The sequence below is a fragment of the Apus apus genome, chromosome 2 (genome assembly GCF_020740795.1).
Source record: "Apus apus isolate bApuApu2 chromosome 2, bApuApu2.pri.cur, whole genome shotgun sequence".
In the NCBI taxonomy this organism is placed as follows: domain Eukaryota; kingdom Metazoa; phylum Chordata; class Aves; order Apodiformes; family Apodidae; genus Apus; species Apus apus.
Genome location: NC_067283.1, coordinates 132637026 through 132658273, shown reverse-complemented (window position 1 = coordinate 132658273; position 21248 = coordinate 132637026). Strand labels below are relative to the sequence as shown.

At 39.7% G+C, this 21248-nt stretch overlaps 1 protein-coding gene across 2 annotated transcripts in view; it reads left to right on the top strand.

Annotated features, from left to right (window-relative positions):
* Positions 1-11873, top strand: part of RAD54B (RAD54 homolog B) — a 61319-nt gene extending 49446 nt beyond the window's left edge. For both annotated transcript variants that reach the window (XM_051610918.1, XM_051610919.1), the window contains 8 exons: positions 1142-1349; positions 1873-2012; positions 2488-2778; positions 4146-4321; positions 6750-7011; positions 8227-8293; positions 8609-8809; positions 11319-11873. In XM_051610918.1, the coding sequence (XP_051466878.1) occupies positions 1142-1349; positions 1873-2012; positions 2488-2778; positions 4146-4321; positions 6750-7011; positions 8227-8293; positions 8609-8809; positions 11319-11536 (1563 nt within the window). In that variant the 3' untranslated portion in view covers positions 11537-11873. The remainder of the gene's footprint in view (positions 1-1141; positions 1350-1872; positions 2013-2487; positions 2779-4145; positions 4322-6749; positions 7012-8226; positions 8294-8608; positions 8810-11318) is intronic.
* The last annotated feature ends 9375 nt before the right edge of the window (positions 11874-21248 follow it).

Below are 21248 nucleotides of genomic sequence, written 5' to 3'. Positions count from 1 at the left end.
TCTGAATCACCTGCTAGAAGGCTCTGAAGGTTGTGATAATTAAGTAGTGCTGCTTTTACAGTGTAATTACACCATCTGGCTCCAGACTTAGTTGTCTGTGTTTGGTAACTGATCTTGTTTGGTAAAGAAGAATACCTTCTGAGCTTGATTTGTGTTCACAGTTAGAGAGGTCCTCCACTTTGTCAGCTGCTTAGTTAGTGAACATCCTTAGGAAACAGGAAGGAGCATGCAGGGAATTAGCCTCTGGAGCTAAGTGGGAAGATGAGGGATGTGCCCACAGTAAGTTTTTCCGTGTTTATGCATAGTTGCAAGACAGGTAAGCAATCCTAGTATATTCACAGGTCTGCACAGAAATGTAACTATTTCTAGGATGTGTTTTTAGAAGATCCCTGTCACATTACAGTGACTTCTTATATAGTGTGTCTGTTTCCTTCAATAGACATGATGACTTTTGAAAAGAAAAGGATTTGAAGTGTATATAAGGGTGGAGGGGCTCATCACGTTCATTGGCCATTTTTTGACCATTAGTACAGGGTTTAGAAATCTGTTGCATTTATTTACCGATAGACAGGCATATTTTCAGGGGCTAATTTTGGACTCTTATTTTCTTGCACCTGTTGGCCAACCCATGAATGTTAAGGGCTTGTAGCAAAGTTAATACTATATTCAGTTGGAAACTACAGGAATAATTTCAGTTTGGTGGAACGTGGTAACTTCCTACTGGACCACATTACCGTACCCTGCAGCTTGAGGTCCCAAAGTGAATGTACAGGCAGCTCGTTAGGCCTCTTTGTTATCTTGTCTTTAATTATTCTTTTGAAGCTTACATAAATGACAAGACTGGGAAGCTGTTACAGGGAGCCTGTTCCTTTCACCTTCATGGTAATGTGTCTCAGAGGATTTGAAGGCCTAAAAGAATAATAAATTTTCTTTTAATGAGGTGGTAAACTCTAAATTGCTGTATCAGATCCCATATTTCCTTTGCAAATGAGGAAAGAATCAATAAACCAAACTCATTGAGGAGACAGCAAATATCTGGTGTCATGATAGAAAAATTTCTATAGACACTGGATGTTTAAGGAATATGATGAGTGATTTAAAAATAAGTAGTTGTATAATGTATTTTCCTTTGTACCGGCAGGACCATAAAGTGGAAGAATTCATTTCTTCTCCACTTTATTCAGTTTTGATAATCAGTTATGAGATGCTGCTGCGATCTTTGGATCAAATTGAAGCTACAGAATTTAACCTCCTAATCTGTGATGAAGGACATCGTCTGAAAAATAGCTCTATTAAGACAACTACAGCTCTCACCAGTCTGTCTTGTGAGAGGAGAATTATCCTTACTGGTTAGTATCTATAGCTACTTTTAATATTTAACTCTGCTATTAGTACTAGATTGGGGTAGAGGAAAGAGCTATTCTAAGTATGGCGGGAGTACAGTATAAATTTTGGCAATTGGTATAAAAGACACAAATCTAAGGTCTTTTAAAACATATTCTTTCCAATTTTTTAAAAAATAAATGCAAGATTTGTCTAACTTTAGGGACAGGCGAGGAGGCTGGGAACTTCTGTCAGGGAATCAGAACTCTTTGTTTATATACACTCATGGTTTTCCTTTGTTGTTATTTAATAAAATTGATTTAGAATTTCACTTTTTAAAATTCCTTTCTCAAAAATACTAGATGATACTACCCTTTTTAGTTAGGGGGACAGCAGGGGTTTTTTTGTGATAAATTTCTAGTTTAATTTAGTACTCTGAGTGATTTACATTGAAACAAAACATCTGTTTTTAGGATGCATTCAACAATTGTACATCTATCATTTTGAATAAAAAGTTACCAAATACATAATTCTTTTTTCTCTTTCCAGGTACTCCAATCCAAAATGACTTGCAAGAATTTTATTCATTAATAGAGTTTGTGAATCCAGGAATACTTGGTTCCTTATCCACATATAGAAAGATTTATGAGGAACCAATTGTCAAGTCTAGGGAACCTTCAGCAACAAAGGTAGATTATAAAAAAAAAATTGCAGTTATAAGAGAAAATTCATAGACAGCACTGTGAAATTTGCTTTCTATGGAATAAAATGAAGGTCAGAACTAACAGTAGCAGAAGCTTTTTCACCTTCCTGTTTGAAATGGCATCAGTTGTTAATTCTTAGTTTCTCCACAGTACTGCAAATTCTACATGAATTTTTGTCATCAATCAAGAAATTCTGTAATACAGTTTGAGCCTTGAGTATCTTCTGGGACAGGATCTTCCTTTGTTTAAGACTTTAGAAACCAGACCTATAATTAAGCTAATGTAGTGGTACTAAATGGAGAAGAATTGATCATTAGAGTACCATGTCAGAACGTGGTAAATTTACATTTAAAATGTTCTTAATTGATTAATTAATGTTCTTAAAACTAATTAAAATAATACGGAAAATTATTGTGATGAAATGCAAGATTATAATTCATTTTGTACTTTGTTCTTTTAGGAGGAAAAGGAATTAGGAGAAAAAAGAGCAGCAGAACTAACACGCCTCACTGGACTCTTTATTCTTAGGAGAACACAGGAGGTTATAAACCAGTTCCTGCCCCCCAAAAAGGAGAGCATAATCTTCTGCCGACCAACAGTACTGCAGCTGGAGTTGTATCGAAAGCTGCTTAGTTCTCGAGCTATTAGGTCCTGTCTACAAGGCAGGCTAGAAAACAGTCCTCACCTAATTTGTATAGGAGCTTTGAAGAAACTTTGCAATCATCCATGTCTTCTGCTTAAAGCTATAAAGGTATCTATCTGCATGGGTGGGGAGGTGTCTGCACTTAGTAATTTCAGCAGGGAAAGGTCACTAAAACTACGATATGTTCAATGTGCATGTTACTTGAGGTAGTTTCCTTACTCCCTTCTCACATACAACTGGCTTTAGGAGGTCTGGTTTCAAAAACATAAATGTTAGGAAATCTGAATGTACTCAGGGAAGGTATCTCACCAGTTTCTGATTCGTCATATTTTCTTGTTCTTCATTTATTTTCCCACTTAATCTTGTCTCTGAATATCTGTAAAAATACATATAAATGTGACTTTTACAAAGAACACTGTTAGCTAGAGATTATTCTGTGTACTCTGTTAGCTAGTTTCTCTGAAGCCTCCCTGTCCACATGATAATTTCTCTCTCAATCTCAGTGATACTGGGAACTGCAGGCTCAAGACATCAGTGGTACTAGATGTCTCCACTTCCACTTCTTCTGGGATCCTATCACACTGTACACCTTGTTATTTCTATAGAAATGTTCTCATTTCTGTAGGTAAATAATGTGATAGTTAGATCTTGGCAATACTAACCACTGTGGCCACAGTCAAAATCCAGGAAAGGTGGATGGAAATGTAAATCTTTCTTAAAATATGTGCTTCGTGACTTGTGGAATGTCCACAACACAGACTTCCCTGTAACTTTCAGCACTGCCAAGTAAATGTCATTGCTTTTACGTCATAATAGAAGCATTAGATATTTTCCTTATGTGAAAATGTAACTCTTCAGAAACTATAGGGACAGAAAGGACTGTATGTGCCAGTAATTTATTACTGTTATGGTTTGGGGATTTGATTAGTTTGGCTTTTTTCTCCCTGTGAAACATTAATTTTCAAATTACAGCAAAATATTGCCTGTATTTTTCTGTTATTTGTTTTACTTGTTAGCTTTTAATAATTTCCAGTTACATAACTGAACCTTAATGACAGCATCTTCCTAAAAGAAGTCAATGATTGAGGAATTTGACAATAAGGTATCATGTCCTTTAGAAAGAGTAAGCAGAGTCTTATTTTTTCCTCCATCTTTAAGATATGTTTTCCTGTGGGTGTCCATCTGTGTGGTTAAGTAGAGAAGTAGAACACATTTTTCAGTTTTAAGTATTTCAACTTTCTGCTTAGCTGCAAACAACATCTTAGAGAGTGTAAACCAACATAAAAGCCATCAGTATTTTAAACTGTGCTTTCCATCTAATACTGGGAGGTTGTGCTCACATGATAGAGTACTTTGTGGCAGGTTTTGATATTTCCTTTTTAATTCATGATAAAAATATAGCAAAGTTAAAAAAAACCAGCAACCCAAAACATACTAGATGGGATATGGGACTTCAATGTTTTTGTTTTCAATAGGGAAAAAGCTGTCATCCTGTGTCTGATGAACATGATGAGTCCAGTCTCTATGAAGGACTAATAGATGTCTTTCCACAACATTATACGTCAGACACTTTCTCTGAAACTGATTCAGGAAAATTGCAGGTGCTGGTGAAGTTATTAGCAGCAATCCATGAGCTCAGCTCTTCTGAAAGGCAAGTGTGAAAGAAAGGTAAAAGAGAGATAATAGGAGCGACCCACTGGGTATTTTGCTTTTCAAATGCACGAAGATGTAGTTTGGTATTTTTGTTATTGTTGTTAGTTTTTTGTTGTGTGTTTGTTTTGGTGTGGGGTTTTTGTGTTTGTGGGGTTTCTTTGTGTGTGTGTTTGGGTTTTTTTGTGTTTTTTGTTTGCTTTTTTGGGTTTTTTAATGTGTGTTTTTTGGTGGTGTGTGTGTTTGTGTGGTCTTGTTTGGTTGGTTGGGGTTTTTTTGTTGTTGTTCATTTTTTTGTATTGATGGTTGGATTCAGTGGTCCATGATGATTCCGTGATTTTGTGATTCTGTGAGACGTAATATATTCAAAAGAAAGGTGTTGCGACTGTTTGCAGAGGTGTTGAGCATATTTATGCATTGTACTCTGGGCTCTTCTTTGTTAAATTACTACACTGTCCCAGCTGACATTTTCAAAGTTGCTCTTCGTATTCTTTTGAGATAAAGATACCTGTATTTTTCATTCTGAGTTCCAGCAAGTAAAATAGAGTTTGCTACAGCCCCTGTACTATGACATATTCCAAAGACTTTTCAGTGCTTTGTATCTCCTTGTACCCATATATTAAATGTTTAAATTGCACTAAAATATTTTTAATTACTAGATTTTAAGTTCTTTCCTCTTTCAATCACTTTTAACTGCTCAGTCCTTGCTGCCTTTTCTGTTTAGAGGAACCAGTCTCAACAGATGAACTTGCACAGCAACTGCTTGTTTCCTCTGTGCTAAAAGCACTGACATGTAGGAAAACCTCTGTTTGTCTTGAAGTAATAGGATGCACATGGTTAGTTTCTGTGTAGTTGCTGATTCATAGAAATCTCAAATCGCCTTGTGTCCCATTATAACTTTTTTATGTACTCAGGCCTTAAAGCTCAACTGTTCCAAAAATATTTAGCTTTTAACTTTTACTCAAATTGGTGCTTAAATAGGACATGCTGTAATTCAGTAGCTGGAAGAAACAGCAGGTCTCTTGGCACTGATGTAATGGAATTTGTTTCTCCATTATGCTCTCTTTTTACAAATCAGAAAGCTGAGCCTAGTTTTGGGAGTTTATATGCCTAACATCCACTGAAACCAGTGACAGATAAATGTCTAAATGTACTGGGTTTGTTTCTTGTCATTGAAAGGAAATGGGGGGATCAGGAAAAAGCACATTTGCCTGTCTCAGTGCTGTAGAAGCTGCTGAGTTAAAGCTGGTGTTGCTTTCAGTGCTGATCATTTCTTTTTCTTTTTTTTGTCTGCTCTCATGAGTCCTAAGTAGTTTTCACTATATACAGACACTATTCCAGTTCTCTTAGAAAGCTTGTATTCTATTTTTGAGTAAAAGCAAAGGTGCAAATTTGGGGTTGATTGACCAGAAAATCAAACCTGCAAAGTCTTTACCAATGAGTCTTGGATATAGTTCTATTGTAGAGTCAGCTGTAATAAGAAAAATACTTTAAAACCATTTAAAAATATTAATTTTCCAGATTTTCCATGAAATTATTTGTCTAGTTCTTCAGTGCTTTTTTTAATATAATTTTTCTTTTTTACAAAATTGACCCCCTTTGTACATTTAGTTTAGATTGTAACAGACCTCCAATGCCCTAAGTGTGCTTATTATTCTCTGTGCTTATTATAAATGCAAAAGAACTTTCTTTGTCCTCTCAGTAGAATCATCCTCAATATCTGGCAGGACAGAAATCTGAGATTTGCAGAACTCTGAAACTTAGTCAAAATTTCTGAGAAAAACCACAGACACATGGGTCATTAGTGTAAGAGATCAGGAGGCTGATTTTGCTTAATTTTTTTGTTTTAAATCCAGATTATGTTTTTTGTGATGTTTTGCACCATTCTTCATCCCAGTTCTTTTCAATCATAAAGTGTAGGAAGGAGTTACTGCTTTCAAATTCTACTTTCAGGATTTTGTTTAGTAGAAATTTCGGAGCTTGTCTATAGAAGTTCACAGTAGCTTTTTCAGTAAGTAGAGCCATATGTATTATTTATTAGCTGCTACAACACTTTCTGCAAATGCTGCCTTAACAACAGCTATTTTGTATAAATAGAGATTGATTTTTAAAAAAAATCTATCTGTGTGGTTAGTTCTGGATGCCTGCAATCTGTGCACTAAGCCAAACTCTGTTGTGAAAAAAATAAAACATTCATTACTTAATGTTTTAATGCTTGACAGTAGGTATAATGCATCCAGATCTAGTATGTGCTTCAAATTAATAAGAAATATTTTATTCCTTAGGAAATATGAGTAACCTCAGGTTGATGTGTATTTTTTGCTTGACCTGTGATTTTATTTTTTAAAAGTTCTTTGGTAATTTGTTATTGGACTTTAACTTTACCAAGGTCTAAGATTATGAGATAACTTTGCTTTGCTGTTTGACAGGGTCGTACTGGTATCCAATTACACTCAAACATTAAACATACTACAAGAAACATGCAAACATTATGGATACTCTTATACTAGACTTGATGGAAATACTCCTGTCTCCCAGAGGCAACAGATTGTCGATAGTTTTAACAGTAAATTCAGTCCAGCTTTTATCTTTTTGCTGAGTTCAAAGGCTGGTGGAGTAGGACTGAATCTGGTCGGCGCATCCCATTTGATCCTGTATGATATCGACTGGAATCCAGCTATGGATATTCAGGTCTGGTACAGCAGTGTAGTTGGGGCTTGGGATGGGCATCAAATTCCTGGCTTTACATGACTTACTGCTACCCAATTTATCACATTGCATCTGGACAAGTATATTACAAGCCACCTTGCAGTAAAAAATGTAAATTCTGGTTTCCTTGGAGGAGTGAGTCCTGTATCCCCTTTGTCTCCTGACCTCTTCTTTAACAGGAAAGTTGCTGTGATTCTGAAAAGAAAGTTGTTATTATTAGACTGCATAACAAGTGTTGCTGTTGCTTTGCAATACCTGGGAAAAAGGGAGAGGTTCTGATCAAAATTAAGAGAATGAGAAAATCATGTGGCAATGATGCTAAAAGAAAGAAAACAAAGACAGTGCTGTGCTGTTTTTGGAATGGCACTGTTAGCCTGAAGGGGTTAGTTAGTCGGTTTAAGAGTGTTGAGTTAAAATAGTCCTTAGTAAAAATAATTATATAAAAAAATCTTTTTATGAACGTAGTAAGAATCTTAATTACAGAGCAATGCTGTGTGTTTAATACCTGAAATATGCTCTGATTCTTGGCCTTGCCCCTGTTCCAAGTGCGAATTAGTACCCTCATGTGGTCACTTGTCTTGTTGCTTGAAACACAGCCTGCTCAATCAGTCAAAATTGCTACAGGTTGCCAAAGACTGCAAGCCATACTGTGGGTACTTCTACCCTCTGTGTAGGAGGAATCTGCACATTTTTGACAAAAAACACATAACAGGACTTAGTTACATCTTGTTTAAGAATGAAAAGGTTGCGTAAAACACTAGTTTTACAATTTTTAAAGAAATTAAAATGTCATATTTAAAGCTGTATTGTGGCAAAAAACACCCACTTTTGGAGATGGTGGCAAATTATGAGTATTCCTGAAATATTAAACAGCTGGTAACGCTTGGGAAACAAAAATGAAAAGGGGGTTTCTGGCAGGAAAGAGGTGAAACCCCTACCTTCCTATATACTACACAGAAAGGAAGGGGAGCATAAATGGCAGCAAGTCAATTATGTTTTCAAAATTATTTACAGTTAATACCAGAAGACTTTCATAAAAACAGTCAAAGACAGTTATTGAGGAATGCTTTCTTTGGACACCATCTTTTTGAATGAGCTAGCAGAACTGTTCATTTGATCAGAGGAGGGTGCAAAATTCAGTTGAAATACTATTGTATAGTAGGCTGCTAATGCTCTTCATCTTTTTGCTTTCTTCAGGCAATGGCCAGAGTGTGGAGAGATGGTCAGAAACATACTGTGTATATCTACAGACTGCTAACCACAGGTCAGAGATGGTGCTCAAACATACCCTAGAGTGAGAAAGCTATTGAAATTCAGTCCATTAAAAAAGGGAGGGGATATTTTTGGAAATATTTAATTATCTAAATATATATATTATTTTTTTTTTCTGAATTCAGTTGAAATTGAGACAGCATACTGATTTGCCTTATCTTTGCATTAGTTTTGCTTGAATAGCTGAAAAAAGTGGTTTAGCATTTCCTATGAATATTGCTATAAAGAAATGGATTTTACTTTTCTTCCTCAAGTAGTGATCAAAAATTATCAGTGTATCTATTTTACTATTTTTTTACTAATACAGGCTCAATAGAAGAAAAGATTTATCAAAGACAGATCAGCAAACAAGACCTTTCTGGGGCAGTTGTAGACCTTTCCAAGACATCTGAACACATCCATTTCTCTATTGAGGAGCTTAGAAATCTCTTTACACTTCATGAAGATTCCAGCTGTGTTACCCATGACTTGCTTGATTGTGACTGTATGGGAAGGAAAGACCATCAAAGTGAGTTTCTTTTTCATTATCTCTTCCCATGGCTGAGGAAGTACATCCATTCTGAATGTATGGTCTGAAATATGGAGAAAACTCAGATGCTCACTAAAATAGGATTGAAGTGATGAGGTTAATCAAGGGATCTTCCAGGTATTGGCTGATTTTTCTCATCCATTGGAGCACTCCACAAGATGAAGAGGAGGAAAGACTCCTTGCAGGAACAACCAGTTTGTGTATCATGCCTCTTAATTCCTTGAATTAGCTATGGCCAGCTCTGCTAGTGATTCTTCTCATCCAAATGACATTATATGATGTTTTCTTTCTAAATATTCAAGGACAGTAATGAGGAGCTGGTAAGGATTTTTTCAAAAGCTGTTTGTGTGAGGACAGGTATGCCAGCCAGTAGCCAATGAAGATCTCTGAATATAATCCTGCATTTCACAGTTATTAGCTATAGCTGATGCAGGATGATTAAAAAAGGTTTTTGAGAAATGCTGGAAGATCCCCTGGCAGTTGTAAATCCAAGTTGCAAATATTCTCATCTACCCTTTCTGCAGGAAGCTCTCTTTTTTGTTCTTTTGGTATATCAAAATTGTTTTAATACCTTGCTGTATACAGGTATATAGGCTTAAGTTTGGAGCAGGATTACAAAAAATAATAAAAATTATTATAAATTAAGTTTACATCCCATCCATTTTAATTTTCATAGCTCATCTGGTTTCTTAAAGGAAGAAGTGTCTGTTGCCCCAGTCTGTTTCTTTCCTTTGAGCACAAAGTACCTGTATGCAGTAATGAGTTACCAATGCTGATATCTTCTAAATAAAGGTACCACAATAAAAAGAGCCAAAGACATGGCTACAGGAGGGTGTGTTTCCAACAGACGTGAGCAAGAAATTAAGTAATACAGACATAGTGAGACTATTTTGCTTGATGGTTTCCATGTCCCCAGCTAGTAGCTCAAGTTATGTTTCTTCCTGATCTTATTCTACCCAAATGGAGAGGACTTGGTTAGTGAAAGTGCAGTGCTTCTGGAGCCGTAACAGTTTTACTTTCTTCTATATTTTTGCTCCACATATTGATTGCATTGTCTTTGGATCTTTCTTTAATGATTGAAAAATTAGACCTTCTGTTTTTGCACGAGTAAGTGATGTTCTAAAATATACCAGCCTCCACTTAGGTACTATTACAGGATCAGTGTGGGAAAGGCACCTGTAGTGTTAAATGTAAGCCAGATTTTCTCACTGGTGTGCAATGAGACAGACAGAGCTCCTGGACTACAGAAATCCAGAGAAATTTTATAAAATTACTGTGCTGAATGTTGGTGGATATAATTTTATTTAGCATTTTGCAGTTGTCTTAACATTCTTGACTGCTTGTCATACACTTTGAACATATATTGATTCCACCGATTCAGCCACAGCACTGCTCTTCGCAGTGAATGTAACCAGGATTTCTTCAAGGCTAATGATTTCTTGATCCCAGTGAACAGAACCTTTTTGGCAGTAAATCAAGGAAGAACCCAGAGGTAATTCTTAAACTTAAGTGGTAGAAATGACAGAGTGAGGGAAAGGTTTCATTTCCTAAAGAGCAGAGAACAAAGTGGCTTATCAGTTCCCTAGTCAAATTGTTGTCAGTCATCATCTTCAGCAAGTAAAACCTTACATTTATGAGTCTTTATGGGCTCTCCAAAGGTTAAAAAACTCAGAAATACTCTGACTCATCCTGCTGCTTATGTCACTGGTGTTTCCTAAGAAGCATGGAACACTGCTATGAAAATGTTTTTGACAACAGGTTTTAAACCAGTAACAGCAGTGATGCTTTTTTTTTTTTTCCCATCCAAATTGATTTCTTCATTTATCACATGTATCAGACAAATCACAAAGCCAGCAATGTGTGACATAACCTGCAATGACCTGGTCCTGTTTGAGGTTTTAGAATCATTTGTCCAAAGTGAATTCCTCTCTTTATGCTTCACAGGGTATAGTCTTTTCTTTACTGTGATATACAGTGTACAGTACTGTGTACATTGGCCATCTTGCCATAATCTGGATGTGCAGAGATCACTGGCTCTAGTCTGCCGAGTCAATGCAGTAGCTATTCAAACTATTCTCAGCTGGTTGCAATGACTCCTCTGGGAGGAAATAGAAGCTAGCATGAATTTTGCTGCCACATACTTCTAGTTTCAGATTTACTTATAGAATGGGAGCAGCCCAAATATCACAGAATTAGGAAGACAAAAAAAGGGAAATTGTCAGAAAAAATATTTTCTTTCCCATCCATTAGTGAAAAGATTTGTCTTTATGCTAGCATATGGGGATTTTGATAAACTCAATCAATGAGCAAGGAGCAGCCTTTCCCCTCTTACTGTGAATACATATTTGGCTTTCATTGACACAGAAGGATATTTATGATGTTCTATTTTTTTTCCCTCTCATTTGCTATCACCAACTGGCTTATTGATTTAGACTGAAATTTTCTGTTTTATTTTTCTCTGATTAGTCTACTGCATCATTTTTTTCAGATTCTTCCTCAGAAAAGCCTTCTGTGCCTAGAAATTGCCAGCTTGGACAAAACCCCGGGAAGCCTGACTCAAAGAAACCACTCTCCATGTCACAGCTGATGCAATGGAAACATTTCTCTGGGCAACATCAGACTCTAGCTGATCCTTTCCTTGAAAGGATAAAAGAGAACGTTTCTTTCATTTTCCAGAATGTAACCAACCCAACTTCCCCCACCTAATAAAACTGAAGTGTTTTTCCCTACCACTTGCATCCTCCTCTTCATAGGTAAACAGTTAACTTTTGTTCTTTTTGCCAAGTTCTGTTTTGTGTATTTCTGACAAGGTTTCTGGGTAAATGTTATTCCTGCTGCTTATACAAAGTTACAGCTACTACTAAGTTAATTATACTTACTATACTTATAATACAGATCTTTAAACCTAACTTTGCTTTCCAGTCTTCTGTTCCTTTGTTATCATAATTAATAAGCTTTTTTAATGCACATTCCTATGTATGTCTACCTTGGTTTATATTTTTCATTTGATCATAATAATGTATTGCTTGTAAAGCTGGCAACTCTTCAGCCAAATTTTATGATTAAGCAATGCTATATAAATGTGTATGCTACTAACAAAACACTGGTTTGATTTTTATCTTGACAATGAAAAGTTATGTATCTGTAAAACTGTGGCTTCATAACAAGGTCAGTGATAGTTCCCTTGAATTTACAATTAATTGAACATCAGAGCAGTAGCCACTGAGGTCCAAAATTCTGAGACCACAGCTTGATACTGTGTCAAAATAATCTGAAATTCACCTACTGCTTTTTATTGAGGAAATAACCAAACTATTTCTCAGGCATAGAGTCTACATTTGCCTACATTTAGCTAACTCCTTTTAAGGAGACTTTTCAGCAAACACTGGAGTACTGAGCATATTTTCATTATATATATTTTTATGACTATATATTCCTTCTTTGAAGGTGCAGAAGTTTGAAATCAGTTTACAGCTTTTAAGTGAAGTACTTTGAAAAGCCCATAAGAGCAGAAGATTGGATATTTTTCAGAAATGCTGCAAACTTAAAGAATTTGAAAGACCTTGAGCAAGAATAGGGCTCCATTGTGGTAATCCTGCATTGTGCCACATGATATACAACCTCTGGATATTTGGCAAATTTTGTGACAGCAGTGGCTAAAAACATTCAGAAAACAGTTAAAATGTTTTGTTTTGTTTTGTTTTTTTTCTCCATCTTACAACAGTTAATGCTCTCTTTCTCTAGACTGTCACTGCTTTCACAGTCCATCCTAACCCATCATCAAATATTTTCCTTGTGTTTTGATGCAGTTTGGGAGTGGAAAGCCATGTGCACTGACCCCTCTTCACCATTCACATTTATTTCAGAGGGCTTTTTGAGTTTGACTCTTAAGTGCTGAATGCCACCAGAAGATAATTAAAACCAAAGAGAGAGAATTATTGAGAAAATCATCAATTACGAACATCTTTTAGCATGCAAATTGTGTTCTTAGAAACAATGAGAGTTCTACTGATAGGTAGAGTTTAATTCTTTAACATTTTAGGCCGGCTGTTAAAGAGTCTGTTCTTTTGCCCTGTATATGATGGAGCATAGTGGTCACTCTTACACAAGAGCTGTGCTGCTCTGGTGCCCATTCAGTGTTAGACAAAGGCTGGCTGACATCATACAGCTCCCACAACTTACCCTAATTAGCCAGGGCAAGGTTTGGTTGCAGGTTTGTAACTCAAGAAGGAGATTCTAGCCAATCTGTATAATAATGATTATTGTAATTAATAATGATCTGAGACTGATCATGCATAGGTCTGTGCTGCCCATAAGTTTCTGTAAGTTGTGCTCCTGTCCCTGTCTGTAGGAAGCACTCTGGCATTCTCTGCTCTCTACTGATGGCTGATCTCATATATGGTTTCTTAGATCTACGTGAACAGGTAGATGCCTGTTTAGGTCCATCTCGGGTTTGTTTGTAGGACCCTGGTTATCTCCACTGAACACACACAAGCTCACTCTGGTTTGCAGCAAACCAACTGGCAGGGCCACTGAGGAAACCTGGGCACCTAAGAGAAGGAAGTTTGCTCCAGGATCCACACCATCATATGTTTCATCTTCTCTAAGACAGTCCCTCAGGGGTATCTCAGCAGGCCTTCTCACCTCACCTGTTAAGTCCTGTCCTCAGACAATCCTACTTGTTATGTCACGCACCACTCTACACAATACAACCCAAACCATTCTACAGTTCTTTGATTCTGTACAGCTCTAGCTGCTTGCTGGCAGAACACAAGGCTGGCAGAGAAGCCCTTTTATTTTTTGGCAGGTTTAGGGTAGCTTTATTTTGGCAGTTTTAAAATAAATAAAATAAAAGCTGGTGCTGGACCACCAAGGAGCTCTCAGGAGGCCAGAGATGAGCCCCCAGCATTGTTCTGGGCAGGATTTCTGGTAGATGGACTGTCACACTAAGCAATATTGCTTTAAGGTTAAGAAGCCCAAAGCAGCCTATACAAATACAGGCAATGACAGTTACAGCTTCAGTATGATTTCCTGTCCATGCCCTGCTACACAAAGCTGCCCCAGATCTCTGGCAGTGGCAGCTGCATAGTAATACTCAGTGGAAGGCTCCTCCAGCATTCTCCTGGCCAGCCAAATGTATGCCCCTCATTAACCCTTCACAACTTCTGGGCATGATGGAAGTATGTGTGTGCTTCGTGGTTGTTTGGTAAGACAATACTACCCAAATACTACCAGGTTGAATATGGCATTGCACATGATGCAAATTGAAAAGCTGATTCTGAAATCTGATGTATCCTGGAAAATTATAGGGTTTTTTACTGGAAAAATTGGTCATGGAAAATACAGGACGTGTGAGTACAGACCCTAATTTATTATGCCATCTGTGATTTTCCCACAGTAGTCTACAAAAGCTTGCAAAATGAGACCAACCCATCCTGCTCACATGATCACAGTGTAGTAATAAGTGTTTTCATACAGAGTGCAGCAGATGGACATGTGAATTTATTTACCTACAGGTGAAATATGTCTACTAGAAAAAGGCCTTGTGGAGAGTTTACCCTAATCTGATTGTTGACTGATAAGGTATATTGAAGATTTCAAGTCTCCACAAGGTGATGTTGCCCCTTCTCTTAACAGCTGTGGAACTCTAGAGTCTGGTGCTGAAAGGCAAGTATGAGGTCCTAGCAGATGGTCTTAGATGCAGCTTCTGGATTCACTGCCAGTGAAAGCTGTAAAGCTCTACATAGTTTGTGTTTCATGGTCCCACCAGCCAGTACTAATCCAAGACTCGCTCTGCAGAAAGGGTGAGTCAAGGGCTGTTGAAGTCATGGCTTCTAGTTCAGTATTCTCCATGTTCTAGTGCAACACTTGAAATACAAGGTGTTGAGTAATGTACTTGGCTGCCTTTTCCAGTTTTTGAAGGTTGCAAGCAGTCATCCACCAAGTGGTAGTTCTTATGGACCCACGGCAAAGAATAGGGCACCTCTGCCTAGCAATAGGTCTCAAATGGTGGCTCCTTCAGTGCAGCATGAAGAGCAGCAGAAACCACAGGTGTAAGCACAATGGCAAGCAGTGTATTTTTTCAATAAATGCTAAGCAAAGATTGCCAGTATTTGACATTTATTAGTGCTACAGAATCAACAAGTGGTGAGGGCAGTATGAGCTAAATGGCCCAGTGCCTTTATAAGTGTGAGATGCTGAGGTTTATCAAGTCAGGGTGTGCTCCATTTGAGCTGAGATGTGTTTATAGGGCACTCCCTTGAACAACACTAGTTTGAACCAGTGGGCCCAGAGAGGGGTGCTCACCCTGTCAGAAGAGGTCAGGAAGGCATGTGCTCTTAGAGAATAGTCTGCTAATCTTAGAGCAGCTACTGCAGGTCTCTAAATCACACTGGGCAGGGAGGGTTGTCAACCGGCCCTCAGATTCAGCAATCAATATTGTGTTCCTTGCCAGCTCTTAGCTGGGAGGAGGGAATTTTGGAGAAATTCTGTTACTTCTGGTATAGGGCATACTGCCAAAGAGACAAGTGTACTGCATGTTCTCAGCTGAGACCAGCCCTGATTTTAAAAAGGAGCAGAGACAGTGGTTTTTTTATTTCTGTATATTGCGGCAAGAGCTTTTTTTAACTTGTTTCATATTACTGTTCTTGTTGATTCAGCTTTTATCCATCCTGACTTACTTTTTGTGGGATTGAGATGATCTCTATATATCATTCAATTGCAGAATAGCAATCTATATTATAACTCTATTCACTTATTGTTAAGGAACCGTATACCAAGCTCTGGGTGTCATACAAGTTTGTATGACAACTGCAGTAGATGTATCTTGCATTCTGACCAGAGGGTGATATCCAGTCCAGTTGAGAGTCCACCTTTTTCACAGATCATCAAGTTCCTTGACTCGTCCTGTGGTGCAAAAAGGATGCCAAAAGGTGACTGAATGTTTTTTTTTAGTGCAATAAACTCACAGGAATTTCTTAAAATGCCAAATATGGGGCAAGTTTTGACAACTGCTTGGGGTTACCACCATGAATTTGGAAAGAGAGACTGCAGGCAAGTAGCACAGAGAAGGAAAGTAGTTCTTTCATGTGCTTTCCATTGAATTTAAAGTTGATGTAAATCATGGTTGTTTATGTGTGGCTTAAATAAATTATGTGTTTGTGGCTAGAAGATCTGGGAAGGCTATAAAAAAACCAATGAGGAAAACCACTTTTGGCTTTATAGAGTAGCTGAAAAATAAGCTGAATTTAAATCTGGTTTTAACAAGGCCTTGTGTGCTATTACTTAGTATAAAAGTAAGACCGGTCTTGTAGACACAGGTGCTTACAGGGCTTGTTAACGTATGATGTTCCACTCTTGAAGGGCAATATGTGCTTGCACAAGCAGCACAAGTCAGGACCCAGATAACACTGAACACTGCAATCAACTTCTGGGTATTCTACAAGAAACTTCCCTGGTTTGCTGGTACCTCTCATCCGGTTTTACATCAGCATGTGGAAATCTAAGCTGATTTGAAGGAAGGAAATATGTCTGTCTAAAAGCATCTGCAGCTGTTGCTGCTTCCAGCCTCTTCTCTCTCAGCCTTGATGTCAGGCTGAACTGTCCCAGTGCTCCTTTCTTTGCTTAGTTTGATTCACACCCACTTGACAACATGTGCTCTTCATTCTCCTCTAGCTCATTTCCTTCCAAACAGGCAAAATGTCAACCTCTGTGACAAAAGCCTGTCAAAAGCTGACAAAAAGCTAGCTTTTTGGGTGCTTTCTGTCCATTAGCCAAAGATCTTTTCATTATGACTGCCTTGGCCCAGGCTTTAGTTTTCTAGAGTGTGAGTTATGTCACGTAACAGTGAGCTCCCTCCTGACCCTTGACTTTTCAAGCTTCATTCTGAGGGTTGGAGTTTGCTCAACAATAAAAGTGCAGCCTGAAATTTCGTCCCTCCAGTTGGAAGGTGTTGCCTTTGATGGAGTTTTTGTCCTGTCCTGTGGCTGGTTTGGACACACTGGTCTCCACAGCCTCATTGAGTCAACAGAGTTTTGAGCAGGAGTCAAGGCTTATCCAGAACCTTGCAGACCTGGGGTCTGGGTTAGAAGCCCAAATAATTGAGTTAAGTAGATGAACCTCTGTGGGTTGCTCATGCTACATATTTGATATATGTACTACAAATGTAAAGGGGTTAGCAGCACTTCCTAACACAGAAGCTGGCCAGCACTACACCACTTTTCTCATTTCTTTGTTACTTTAAAACTTTTCTTGTTTGGACTAAATTCTGGCCCCATTAATGTTCTGCTGCCAGGCTGATTTATGTTTGAGTTGGGTCAAAAGCTTCAGAAAAAATGGCTGATCCGTTCCTATGACTGTGAGTAGGAGAAAACTGTTTTGTCCTTATTCCAGAACTGTAAACCCTTCTGCTGAAATGCCTTCTTGCCTTCATATTATGGATTAGGACTTAAAATAGAGGTGGGAAGAGATGGAAGGAAAAGGTATGACTTCTGTATTAGCATGTTTTTCACTGTTTCCGTTAGAATCTGCACCAGTTTAGAAGTATTTGCAAGAAAAAGTCAGTAGGAATATGTATGGTAATGAGTTATTTATTTTGAGCAGCTAAAATTTCTCCTGAATTCTTCCACACCAGGCTTGTATGAGACTCGTAATGCTGGGTTTTACTAGTTGGACCAAGCTGCATTCCCTCAGAGCTTTTACCTGTGACCAGGCCCTGAATACACCACATGTCACAGAGTGACTAAATGCTATCTGAGCGGAACTGTTTCAAGGGATTCTTCCTGTAATTCTTGCTTCTAGTTTGCTCTCTGCAGGGCAGGACAAAAATGCAGCAGCTGACAGCAAGGAACTGCCTCATCCATCTGCTAAATCAGCCTACCAACATCCCATCTCCCTCAGCCAGGTCAGAGCAGTAACACTAGACCCAAGGTGGTGTAGGATAAGGAAACCAGGGAAAGCAGGACTGGCATGGCAAGAGACAAGGAACTGGAGGGGATCTAGGGGAGCAAGGATATGGTAGGAGGAAAGGCTGAGTTTGAGCAGGCAAAGGCTAGTATGGGGCCTAGAGTGAGGTGCAGAAGCCAAAGGACAGATCCTGCTAAGTGAGCAGGATGGGTGGAGATGAGATGATGAAGAAATCAAAGTTTGAACCAGATAGTGCTATTAAAAAGAAAGAACTATCGAGTTTGGTGAAAGGAGGGAGGATGCTTTCCTCCAGATTCTGTAATGGACCCCATGATTCCCAAGACTCACCATTCTGCTCTTGGCAAATGTCCTTGAAGTCACTGGTAAAGCAATTGTTTCCTCTCAGCTGATATCTCTAAGAGATGACAATTATGAACTGCAGAAGAAAAATTCTAACTGGAGATAAGGAAAAAAAAACAAACCACAACAAAACAACAAAAAACTGACAGCAAAAGGGGTTAACACTGAAGGAGAAAGGCTGTGGAATCTCACTCCTTAGTGGTACAGATGATCAACTACAGATCTGCAAGGTCTGTAACTAACAGTCACTGACTCTCTTCAAAAGCTCCTTGGGATCTAAAATCTGTCTAATGGATGTAGAACAATAGAATCTTATCAGAAACAGTGAGATTTTAAAATCTGATCGCATTAAAGAATTCAGGAATCCTGCTTTGTGGAGGGAAACTTACTACCACCAGTATTAAATCAGCAGCCTGGAAAGAGTTGTGAGGTCTTTTACCTACAGTTTTGGCAGCTCCCAGAAGCCAGCAGCATGCAAATGGACAGTGGAAGGTTGCCTAAAACTGAGAGCCACATGAAACTATAGCACCAGCTTTCCTCAAGTTGGTCTTAGCAATGACTCTACTCTTTGTCTAGGTATTTAGTCTCTCTGTATGTTGTTTTTCATAGCTGTGCAATAAAGAAAAGCGTAACTCAAAGCAATAGTAATCTGTATCTCCATTCCCAAAGATGCTGCAAGCTTAAAAAGTCTGAAAGAAAATGCTGAGTCTTTCAAGTTCTGAAATCTCAAGCTTGATGTGAAAGCCAAACACAGCCCAGAAATTATTGAGGGGGAAGAACCTGCTGGAGATGAAAATATTGCTGACCCTGACGCTCTTATGAACAAAACTTTTTGGAAAATAATTTCTACTAGCTCCCTACTTCAGCATGTGAACCACCTCTGGAAAGAAACTTCAAAGAAAAAATCCTTATCACTAGCAGTAGCCTTAAGTGTACATTGTTGAGAGGACACACATTTTCCCTCAGGACAAGTCTTATGTAGTTCTGCACTTATATGTGCCAATAAAAGTAGTCTGCACACAATTAATTTCTTTTGTTCTCCCTAGGAGAATTAAAGAAGTATTGCAGAGGTGAAAAGATCACAGGTATAGCAGGAAAGCAATGAGAACAAAGATTTTGCCCACCTTCAAATCCCTTTTTGTTTCACTGGCCAGGCAGTAAAAGCCAACCCCTCTGGCTACTAAGGACCAGCACGAGTGAAGCTTGTCCAGCTGAGCTCATCCCTGCTCTCACAGTGGAGATGCCCTGGAAGCAAGGAGAGTCACCACTGGCCTTCAGAGCAACACCCTACCTGACAGCAGGGGAGGTTTTTTCCCTCTGCTGCTGTTCCATCTCAACTATGTCCAGACCTATGCCCCTCAGCTGGTACAAGTTCATGTAGGTGGTGTGTGGTGGTATAAATGTAAGGAAAACACTTGTTAAAAAGCAATTAAGATTTCTTGATGCAGCACTGCTTTCCAGCCTCGACCACTGCTGTGGGTCTAGCTGCAAAGCTACTGGTGGGAAAGAGGAGTGTAAGGGTGTGAGTGTCTACATCCAGATGGGAATTAACCTGGGGGTTTGGAAGTGGGGAATTAAAGTGACTTTCAGGCCACCTCCTTCTTGAGCTCTGGTTTCCAATTTCCCTCTTGCTGTTCCAGACCATGAAGGTAACACGTTCCTGGGGCAGGTGTGGCTTGTTTTGAGCTTCGTGTTCCTGCAGGCCTGATGCAGCTGCCTGGCAGGTTGCCCAGGTGTGTTGGGCTTTGGGTAGCAGAGAGCTGAAGCATCACGCAGCAGAGAGGGACCGTGCGCTGCTCCCTGGCTGCAGCCCTGCGCTGCAGTCTCACTCCTGGACATGAAACCTGCACATATGGTGGGACCCTGGCCCTGACAGTCCTGCATCTGTGCCACGTGTCTCAGAGCTTTCTCTGCTCCTGCTCCTATGTAGTGTATTTTAGATTAAAAGCCTTGGCTCAGCCACGGCAAGTGACGCCAGTGGGCCAATAAGGTGCCAGGCTCATCATCCGGCAGCTTAGCTGCATTTGCTTGTAATTAGTTGTTTTAAGAGCAGCATTCAGCAAAGGCAGGAAGAGGTTTCCCGCGAGGGTGACCTGAGGGTGGCAGCAGCTGCTCACAGGACCGTCGGGCTGGGCGGTGCAGCGCTCGGGTGCCCGTGCCCGAGGGGCGAGGGGGCTGCGGAGCCCCGCGCAGGCAGCGCTGGGTTGCAGCGGGTCCGGCGGGCGAGGGTGATGCAGGATCGCTGCCACCCATCGGGAGGGCCGGCCACCCGGGGCGACTTCGCTACAAAGCCCTTCTGTGAACCTGGTTGTTGCTTCCAGACAGAAGTAAGGCCCAGTCTCTCTCTTTCTGCATTGAAATCAGTAGGTACGTGTTGGTCTGGTGACCAGCTCCATCGTGAGTTATTACGGGATTAGACCTCCCAGCAAAGCAAGGGTGAGGCGTGCGGGCTTGTCACTGACGCACAGACCCTGGTTCATAAATCAGAGCTGCTGCTGGCACCCGCCTGTAGGTGTCTGGCAGCCTGAGGAGCAGAGTGCAGGCACTGGGGCTTAGAGCAGCCGAGGGATCCGGGGCCCTCCTGCTTCTGTAGGCACGTACAGACCCAGAGTCCTGGAATCACTCAGCAGCTACAGGCTGAGCTGTGAAATACCTGTACACCCTACACATGTACCCCAACCAGGGAACACCCTGAAGGTAATCTCAGGTTGGTGTTTAGTTGCCAAAGACTTGCCACCGGGATTAAAAGGCTGGGAATGCCCTTATGTCTTTCTCCTGATGCTGTAGACATTTCTGGACCCCAGCTGTGGTACCCAGCTCTCCCCAAGAGCTGCAGAGTGTGCTTGTGCCCCTAACACAGGGCTATGGTTTCTGAACAAGGGGGAGGCACCAAAAGGCTTGGTGCCATAATGCTGAATTTCAGTGGACCTGTGTTACTTCAAATCTGGCTGATGCTGGCATCCTTTTCCAAGGCTTGTGTACAAGCCAAGAGGGGAAAGCAGAAATGACTGCATAGAATTGCTCTCTTCATTTCCAGCAGAAGACAGTAGGATCTTCTAAGTAACTTAAGGCAGCCTGAGGCCATTCTAAATTACAATGCCTGGTAATAGTTCAAAGAGGTTTCTCCATCACAACCCATTATAACCTTCAAACA